This window comes from Neomonachus schauinslandi, chromosome 5 (assembly GCF_002201575.2).
Source record: "Neomonachus schauinslandi chromosome 5, ASM220157v2, whole genome shotgun sequence".
Lineage (NCBI taxonomy): Eukaryota > Metazoa > Chordata > Mammalia > Carnivora > Phocidae > Neomonachus > Neomonachus schauinslandi.
The window spans coordinates 146,546,233-146,556,549 of NC_058407.1; the positions used below are offsets into that span (position 1 = coordinate 146,546,233).

Consider the following 10,317-nt stretch of genomic DNA (forward strand, 5'->3'; position numbering starts at 1 on the left):
GCACTGATTATTCAGGGGGAAAAAAAGCAGCTACATAAATAATATGGAGGATAATAAGACAGACTTTGTATTTTTTTTCCAGTAATTTTTAGGTGCTCTCCTGAACGATACTCTGCACACAGACAGGAAAACAGATCTTTGCTTCTGAAGGACTTCTTTTCCTTTTGGATTTGATACTGAGTTTAATGTCGTAGTGTACCACAGTTTCCTGCTTGTATTTGGGGAAACAACACGTTTACCAGAAAAAAGCATTCAATTCCTAGTAGTTTCTGAGAACAGAGAAGCATAAATCAGGAGTGCTCCCTTCCTGGACTCAGGAAGGGTCCCTACTTTCCCCTACTCTTTTTTTTTTTTTTGCCCCAGAGTTGGGAATACAGGATCCCTTTTCCATGTGTTCTGTCTTCCCTCAATACCTATTCCCAGCTGATTTTTCCTCCCCCGACTTTCCGATTAGGGAGTTAATCCTGCCCATTCTTTCTACTGCCTCCAGCCTCTGGAACTCAGGCCACTTGGACTGGTCCTTCTGGGACCATGGATAGAATCCAGGGAGCTTCCCGCATCTTTTCAACAAATACAAGTGCCAACTATGTTCAGGGCAGTTTGCTGGATTGCCAAATCGACCAGTCATGGTGCCTACACTCAAGATCCTTAGAATTAAAAAAGCTGTTTGAAGATCCTCCAAGATGTGGGTTTGGGAAATGGAGAGCCCAGAAGGAGCAGCAGGACCCCTGTGAGGAAGCAAAAACACAGATTAAAGGAACTTGATCTGTTGGAATGCCGGGGCCAAGATCTTGGTCTTTTAAGATGTGAGACTGTGGGATGTGTATAAATGAGGAGAATTAATGTGACATCAGATGGTAACTCACCACCAACATTGCAGTTGAAAAGATACTTCCTGTCTCAATTCAAGGAAACCTCTGTCAGGCTCCTTTAATCCAACTAATCGACAAGAGAGTGCTGACTTTTTTTTTTTTATCATACTCAAGGATCATAAATTTTACTCAGTCATTTATATCCCTCGGCAGGGTGCCAAGGCGTATTAAGAAATTCGCAGAAACCATAAATATAAAGAGTGCACAAGTGCCCCCTTGAGTAAACACACACAAATGTTTCCAAAAATATGTCCAAAGCCATTTTTCCCTTCTGTGAGGTTGTTATGAAATGCACTTAGCACAAACTTACCTCTGCTGCTGTACATTGATTTATAGCAAAATTTAAATCACCGTATTTAAAAGACATTTGCCAAAAGGAATAAATGTGAACACATTCTAAATCTAAATCATGGTAATCGAGTTGTGCTGTAAATTTTTAAATATTAATTAAAAAAAAAAAAACACTTGGGCCCACTCTGTTCCCTAATATTCAACATCCATCAACATGATTTTTAAAGCATGTGTCTTCATTAGAAGAGATATTTTGGGGGGCGCCTGGGTGACTCAGTCGTTAAGCATCTGCCTTCAGCTCAGGTCATGATCCCAGGATCCTGGGATCGAGCCCCGCATCGGGCTCCCTGCTCAGTGGGAGGCCTGCTTCTCCCTCTCCCACTCCCCCTGCTTGTGTTGCTTCTCTTGCTATGTCTCTCTCTATCAAATATAATTTAAAAAAAAGAGAGATGTTTTGGGAACGGGCGCTGCCTCAGGTGCATATTAGCACAGGGAACCAAGTATCCGTGTGTGTATGTATATGTTGTCTTTTGGAAGGAAAAAAATTCAAAAATTTTATGCATTACACACAAATGTGTTACAAAACAGACTTAAATCTGCTGCTTCTTTTCTTTCTTTCTTTTTTTTTTTAAAGATTTTATTTATTTATTTGACAGAGAGAGAGATAGCGGGAGCAGGAACACAAGCAGGGGGAGTGGGAGAGGGAGAAGCAGGCTTCCCGCAGAGCAGGGAGCCCGATGTGGGACTCGATCCCAGGACCCTGGGATCATGACCTGAGCCGAAGGCAGACGCTTAATGACTGAGCCACCCAGGCGCCCTCTGCTGCTTCTTTTCTAGAATAAAACTATCTACCTAGGTTTTAGACATTCTTGGGTACAGTGTGGCTTTGTAACAGCATTCACTTCAAATGCTTATTTTCCCCACCTGGTCTATATTAACAGCAAGGTCTATGTTGCTTTTCTTCACCTTTGATCAGGGGACTTGGTTTTGAGTCCACTAGATTATTCACATTACAGTGGTTTGGCACACTTTTTTTTTTTTAATAGGAAGGCATAAAAATCTAGCAATGAAGTCCCAGTAGCCAGGGGCAACCTACCTCTTAGTGATTCAGATACCCTTTTGGGGACTAGTTCCTTCTAAGCACTTTACTGGTATTCTCTTTAAAGGTGTTGGTGGGTTATGTCAAGAATTTTTTAGTTGCAAGTGATCTGTAAGTAGTGAACCCTACTTAAACTAGGTGAAAGCAGAAAGCAAATGTATGAGCTCATGGAACTTAATCATGCACAAGACGTTGACTCCGGGGGCGCCTGGGTGGCTCAGTCGTTAAGCGTCTGCCTTCAGCTCAGGTCATGATCCCAGGATCCTGGGATCGAGCCCCACATCGGGCTCCCTGCTCCGCGGGAAGCCTGCTTCTCCCTCTCCCACTCCCCCTGCTTGTGTTCCCTCTCTCACTGTGTCTCTCTCTGTCAGTAAATAAATAAAAATCTTCTTTAAAAAAAAAAAAAGACGTTGACTCCGATGTCATCAGAACCCAGTCTTTATCCATCTGCTGACTCTGCTTTGCATTCTTTTTTTTTTTTAAGATTTTATTTATTTATTTGAGAGAGAGAATGAGAGAGAGCGAGCACGAGATGGGGGAGGGTCAGAGGGAGAAGCAGACTCCCCGCTGAGCAGGGAGCCCTATGTGGGACTCGATCCCCGGACTCCAAGATCATGACTTGAGCCGAAGACAGTCGCTTAACCAACTGAGCCACCCAGGCGCCCCTCTGCTTTGCATTCTTAAGCAGGCCCTCCCTCTGGGAGGCCGGAGAGCTGCCAGCAGGTCCAGACTTATGGGACATCTTTTCAGCAACCCCATGAAGATCGGCTCTTAGAAAAACAAATATTCCAGCCTGACTCTCATTGGCCAGAACTGGGTCATATGACCATCCAGAATCAATCACTGAGGCCAAGGATGTGGTCTACAATGTGTTGTATACAATCATGTTATATGACTGGGGCCTCAATTAGATCCTTGCCACTCCTGGAGCTGGGGAGGTATGTTGACCTCAGCAAGAAAGGGAAGGATGGCTCCTCCAAGGAAAAGTGCTTGTACCTGAAGAAGGTTACGGATCAAACACATGGACATCCAAAATGGTGACTCTATTTGTCGGAAAAGAAAATCACTGTTGTGTGTCCTCTCCTGTTCCAATGCTCTGCCCTCCCAGGCAATCTTTAACATCCCACTTCTGTCATCTATACTCCGATACTCTTGCATGTGTATCTCTGGCCCAGACCAGCCCATTGAACCCCCTACGTTCACCTGCCTGCGTAGCATCTCTTCTTGGCTACCTCAGGAGCATTTCCAACATAACACGTCACAAACCCAACTCATGGCTTCTCCATGTGACACTTTCTTAGGGAAGTGTCCCTAACTTTACTGAGTAGGTCAAGTCGGCCAGTGGAGGTCTTCAGTGTATCACGTACTTCCCTCTTGGCCCTGGACACAAGTGCAAGGTTACATTTGTTCATATATTATTTGATTCCTGTTTCTCTTCCTCACTAGACTGTAAGTCAACGAAGACAAGGGTTTTATCTTTTTTATTCTTCAACATTGCCCCCCATTGTGACAGGAACACGATGTTCAATAAATATTTTGTTGACTACATTAGTACTTATTGATGTGTATCTATTTACGGAAAAAAGTTTTCCACTACCATATAAATACTCTCTAGGGGCGCCTGGGGGGCTCATTCAGTTAAGCCACCGACCGATTCTTGATGTCAGCTCAGATCATGATCTCAGGGTTTTGAGATTGAGCCCCAGGTCAGGCTCCAGGCTGGGCGTGGAGCCTGCTTAAAATCCTCTCTCTCTCGGGGTGCCTGGGTGGCTCAGGCATTGAGCGTCTGCCTTCGGCTCAGGTCATGATCCCCGGGTCCTGAGATTGAGCCCCGCATCGGGCTCCCTGCTCAGCGGGGAGTCTGCTTCTCCCTCTGACCCTCCCCCCTCTCATGCTCTCTCTCTCTCATTCTCTCTCTCAAATAAATAAATAAAATCTTAAAAAAAAAATCCTCTCTCCCTCTCCTTCTGCCCCTCCCCCTCAAAAAAACTTTCTAAAAAAAAAAACCCATTTGCTAGTAAGAAATTAATCCACAGTATAGCAGACCAGATGCTGCTGGTGGATGAAAAGAAGTTGGTTGTGAATGCGTGCTCCTTGACCACTAGTCTGCAACAGATTCTAATGGGAATTTAAAAGGCCATCCCCAGGGGCGCCTGGGTGGTTCAGTCAGTTAAGCATCTGCCTTGGCTCACTCTGCTTCTCCCTCTCCTTCTGCCGGCCGCTCCCCCTGCTTGTGCTCTCTCTCTCTCTCTCTCTGTGTCAAATAAATAAATGAAATCTTAAGAAACAATAAAATAAAAGGCCATCCTGATGTCAACTCTACTTCAGTAATAAAAAAATGTTTTAAAAATTAAATAAGTAAAAGGCCATCCCAAAGGATTCCTATGTAGCCTGAAGGCTTTTAGAAGATAGGCAAGTCAAAGAGAATGTGTGTAGCATTCTATACTGAGTTGTGAAAATCAAGCAATTGTCAGGTAACAATGTATCTGAACTGATTGAGGTGTCAGCGTGAGAGAAGTGATGCACCCCAGAGGAAATAAAGCAGAGACTGATAAGATCAAAAAAGGCCAGGGAACAAAATGGAAGAACAGGGAAGGAAAAGTAAACAATGGGATGTGAAGAGCCAGGGAGCAAACTATGCTTCAAGAAAGCCAAATAAAAGCAGCAGTGCTGGGGGGCCAATTTTGAACTAGGTGCTTTTTAGCACAATTAAAAAATAATAGTAGCAGCTTCGGGACTCCTGGACGGCTCAGTCCGTTAAGTGTCTGCCTTCGGCTCGGGTCATGATCTCAGGGTCCTGGGATTGAGCCCCACGTTGGGCTCCCTGCTTAGTGGGGGGTCTGCTTCTCTCTCTCCTTCTAGGGCTCTCACCACCAACTCCACATGTTCTCTCTCTCTCTCTGTCTCAAATAAATAAATAAAATCTTTTTTTAAAAAAAAGAACATTATTATAAATGCTTTGGTCTGAGTTTCTTTTCTTTTTTTATCGCATAGAATGTTTATTTTATATTTATTGAAATGGTTTTTTAGAGTGAAGCAGGTTTTAACACATTGACCTTATGCATACCTGAAAGAAAGTGTATGAAGTAACTGGCTGGGTTATAACTATCACCTCATATTCTGGGTCCAGCTCTGCTGAATCACTTCTCAAATCACAGCCATGGATGTCTGCTTTTGTCCACGTTAACAGCACCCGTGGGATCATCAAGCGCACTGGGGATGTGGTGTTTCTTGAAAGAGTACTCCACCACTGTCTTCTGCTTAATGTCAGCAGAAAGTTCTGAGCAAAACAATGTCTGATGCCTTAAAGATAACCCTGCTCAGCGCATGAACCGGTCACACCAGCCTCTCATCGCTTCGATTTTGTTTCGTCTATTCCCAGGGTTTTGGCGATTTCCCGTGCCTTCGGATCGCATTGCTTGGCGCGTGACGGGCAATGCTTTCGCACACATCTCGCTAACAAAACATAGTACAGCTTCATCCACCTGTGGGTATCTTCCTTTCTTAGGCCCCCTTAAGCATTTTGTTGTTGCTTTACAAGAAAATATGGAATGGCAGTCACTCCTCCAGCACCGGATATCTGCTTCCCTAATCCCAAACGTTCGCCCCACTGCTCTGTTTCCATGTTTTCCCTTGTACACAATCAGTGTTCGTTTCAATGCTGAATCATAGTGCAATCTTTTTGAAGACGTCTTTAAATGCCAATTACACCTGACACGTTTGGTACCAACAATATAGTGATGATGCTGTGACAAGCCATTAATAAGTTCCCACCCGCACAGGCTGGGATAATTACATCATGACCCTCTCCTGGTTCACAGTAATCATGAGACACATCCCAATTTCGGACAAGGTAAAATGTGAAAACAAAAACAAAAATACAACATACATTACAGAATTAATAAAACACGGTTTTTCAAGCCTGTCGTGTTTACCAAATCCACACCAGTGCAAGAAAATAAGCCCGGGAGCCAGAGTTAAGTATGTAAATAGAAAGCTAGTGGAGCAAAAGATTATCTTTAAGATGAAATCTGCAGTGGTCTGATTTGGTTTTAATTCCCTTTATTTTCATATGGCTTACATATAAATCTTTTTCTTTTAACTGGACTTAACATCCAAGTAAAAATGTACTTCGATCTTTTACCAAACTGCAAAGCCAGGTCATTAAAGACAGAGGCTCCCCACTGCCTTCAGTCGTTCACTAGTATGGGACTAGGTTTAGGGTCAGTGGCCTTCATCAGCAGGTGCCCTCCTTTGCCGAGAAGATCTGATCCTGTGTGAAGATGACGAAGTGTCTTCTTCAGTCTCAGAGCCTGAGGGCTCATGATCTCCCTCCTGAGCTCCTGTGTCTCCCACCAATTCCTGCAGAAACTTGAATTTCGATAAAAAAAGATGCCATACAAAATACCAACCGCACACCATCAGCAGCGGTACGATCAGCAGCGTGGCCACGAACACCAGCAGGGTCAGCCCAACGTTGTGCCACATCTTGGGGGGAGGAGGGCGGTCGGCATGGGGGGAGGGGTGATCTGAGCGGCAGGGGGTGGGAGCGCCCTGGTCTGAGTTTCTAAAATGAATTATCACTAAACTTTTCTTGTCATTGTTGCAAGATCAGAACCAGAGTTTGATGTATAATACATATTTAATACAATTTCTGTGTTTTCCATGTCTACACATATCTGTGCAGACATTATTCTGTGGGTATAATTACGCAGGTTGCATAAACTATCAGCTTGTGATACTTAATCCAATCCAGGTAAAAATGATAATTCTAATTTTGTGAGCTCCAAATCAGGAAGGTTTTATGGTACTGGCGGCAGCTGATATTTGCCATGGCTCTGTCCATTTTCTGGGGTCTCTTCTAGATTCTGGTCCTGCTCAAAGTGCGAACCGTTTATCAGCAGCATCAGCCCTTTGAACTTGTTGGGAATCTGATTCGATAGATCTGGGGTAGGGCCTGAGGTTTGGTACTTCTTACAAACTCTCAGGCCATGTCATCACTACCAGTCTGTGGACCACACTTTGAGAAGGGAGGTTCCTCTAGACAGTGTCCCATTTGCCTTTTTGAAACTCCATTCCTTCTCTTAGGGGTTTTCTGTGTTTTCATCTGAAAAACACTGGGATACGGGGATTTCACAATGCTCCCAATCAGGAAAAAACTGAATATAGCAGCTTTGGCTGAATCGGTCGAGCATGGAATTTTTCTTTTTTTAAGATTTTATTTATTTATTTGAGAGAGAGAGAGAACACGGGAGGGGGTGGTGGGGTACAGAGGGGGAGGGAGAGGGTGGAGGAGAGACTCTCAAGCAGACTCTGCCCTGAGGAGAGCCCCTCACAGGGCTCCAGATCTCACTACCCTGAGATCACAACCTGAGTGGAAACCAAGAGTCCCATGCTTAACCGACTGAGCCACCCAGGCGCCCCGAGCATGCAACTCTTGATCTTGGGGTCATGAGCTCAAGCTCCACCTTAGGGATAGAGATTACTTAATAACGTTTATATATATATGTGTATGTATATATATACACATATGTGTATGTATATAACTTAACTTACTATATATATATGAAAACTTCATATATATTCATATATATATACACATATATATAGTATTTTAATATTCTTAAGTCCTTCATGAATGACAACTCTCATTTAGGGTAAAAGAGGGAAAAAAAAAGTTTCAGTGAGCTGTGACAGGCCACCAGTGACACCTTGTGGCCAGTTCTTATAATTATAATAGCATTTCTGGGTCCCTTTCAAATGTAAAATTAGAAAAACTGACATTTTTGTTTTCATTTCAATAGTCTGTTTTAATCCTATTTAACTTTTCATTTTGAAATGATTATAGATTCACAGGAGATTTCTTTTTTTTTTTAAAGATTTTATTTATTTATTTATTTGAGAGAGCGAGAATGAGAGAGAGAAAGAGAGAGAGAGAGAGCACATGAGAGGGGGAAGGTCAGAGGGAGAAGCAGACTCCCTGCCGAGCAGGGAGCCCGATGTGGGACTCGATCCCGGGACTCCAGGATCATGACCTGAGCTGAAGGCAGTCGCTTAACCAACTGAGCCACCCAGGCACCCTCACAGGAGATTTCTAAGAAATGTATGGGGAAATCCCGTGTACCCTTCTCCCAGCTTCTCCCAATGTTAAAATACTATATTCTCAAAAGCAAGAAATTGATATTGTTCAGATTTCACCAGTTACAGGTGACAATAGCATTTTGACATGTCAAGGGAGCCACAACAGACCTATAAGATTCTTTTATTCTGGTGGTTAAGTAATACTAAATTCAATATGAACTGGAAATTCTTGAGAGTTGTAATAAAGTAAAATGAATTCCATATGCTACAACCCACAATTTTATTGATCAAACGTTGCAATAAGTATGATATAGTAAAATAAGTACTGAACTGAGAACAAGAAAGTTCGGGTTCAGTCCTTGGATTCCACATGGCTGAATGCCTTTGGGCAGATTTTATCATCTCACTGGGCTTTATTTCCTTCATCTGTAAAATGGGAGAATTGAACTAGTTGATTCTAAGATTTATTCAAAGCCAAGGATTCAAAATATATTCCTCGGTCTTTCAATCAACAATTATTTGAATATCTATTATCGGCTTGGTGCTGAGACACATCAATACATTTTTCTTCAAGGAGCTTGTAGTCTAGGACGGGGAGACAGGTCTGTAAGTGAAGATGTCCAGTGTGCCGATGGGTCTGGACCCATGCTGTCTGGTACAGAGGCCCCTCGCCACATGGGACTATTTAAATTTAAATTAGTTAAAATTACCTAAAATCAAGACTTCTGCTTTGGTCACAATGCAGCAACAGGGGTCAGATAAATCGTACTGCATGAGATACCTAAAAGAACAGATAGAATATAGGGGCACCTGGGTGGCTCGGTTGGTTAAGCATCTGCCTTCGGCTCAGGTCATGATCTCAGTGTCCTGGGATTGGATTCCGCGTGGGGTTCTCTGCCCAGCGGAGTCTGCTTCTCCCTCTGCCCCTGACCCCAACTTCTGCTCTCTCTTGCAAGTGCTCGCTCACTCTCTCAAGTAAATAAATAAAATGGTTTTTTAAGAAATTAATAAATTAAAACAACAACATTACATCAAAGTTGTAGCTGCCATTATCCCTGCATCAGATGCTGAAGTCGAGATCTATCAGGTATGGTCCCTACTGCCAAGTCTCCTGTAGACTAAAGAGGAAAGCACAGGTGAAAGAATATAAAGCTACGTTTGCTAAGATAAAGGCTTGCCTAACGGGCTCTGGGGGGTGGTAGGCATGCAAGATCGGAGAGACAGGTGATGGGGAAACACTGAATCATAATAAGAGGAGATGTTTGCAAGGCCACAGGAAGGAACCCAAACTCTAGCCGAGCAGAGGGAACCCGCAGCTCTGAGACAAGGTCAAGGGAAATACCCAGGTGTGCAAGGAATGATTAAAGGTAAATGATTAAAGGTAAATGATTAAAGATTTTCAGTGTGCTGGGAAGGTAAACCCTGTGTGGGAAGGTAGACAAGGACCACCCAGAAAGCTACATGTGAAAGCTCAGAAGACCAGGTTTTATCTTTTGTGGGTGGGAATAACAGGGGAGGAGGTTTAAGCAAAGAGGTGGTGTAATCACGTTCCCCTTACCTTTGCGTAAGGTGGAGGATGGGTGTGATGGAACAGAAGAGTATCACGGAGAGAAGAAGCTATTTAAGGGGTACAGGAGGGAGACAATGATACAGATGGGGGGTTGGCAGGAGAACACATTAAGGAAACAGAAATGTCTGGACCCGGTGACTCGATGTGTGAGGAATAAAAAGAAGCTGTTATTGCCAAGAGTAAACCTGTATAGTAACCCAGATGTCTGGCTCAGGTGACTCATGGTTGACGGTGTGGAGAAATTGGGTCACAGAAAGAAAAGCATATTTAGAGGCATGTGATGAAGTTTCAGACGTACTGAGATGAAGCTCCTGGAGGTTCCTCCAGGTGGCCGGACCTGATGGTAGACACATGAAAATGTACGGAAAGGGGTCTGGGCAGAACACAGATGGGAATCACCAGTC

The 10,317-nt window shown here is 43.6% G+C and overlaps 1 protein-coding gene across 1 annotated transcript; it reads right to left on the bottom strand.

The window, feature by feature from the left end:
* Positions 1-6,486: 6,486 nt before the first annotated feature.
* LOC110588064 (small integral membrane protein 13-like) lies at positions 6,487-6,750 on the bottom strand. Its single transcript, XM_044915070.1, has one exon. It carries the CDS (start codon positions 6,748-6,750, stop codon positions 6,487-6,489), a length of 264 nt encoding a protein of 87 aa, XP_044771005.1.
* Between the last annotated feature and the right edge of the window lie 3,567 nt (positions 6,751-10,317).

Excerpts from the sequence above, each read along its gene's own strand:
- LOC110588064 (XM_044915070.1), bottom strand. The coding sequence starts at position 6,750 with ATGTGGCACAACGTTGGGCTGACCCTGCTGGTGTTCGTGGCCACGCTG.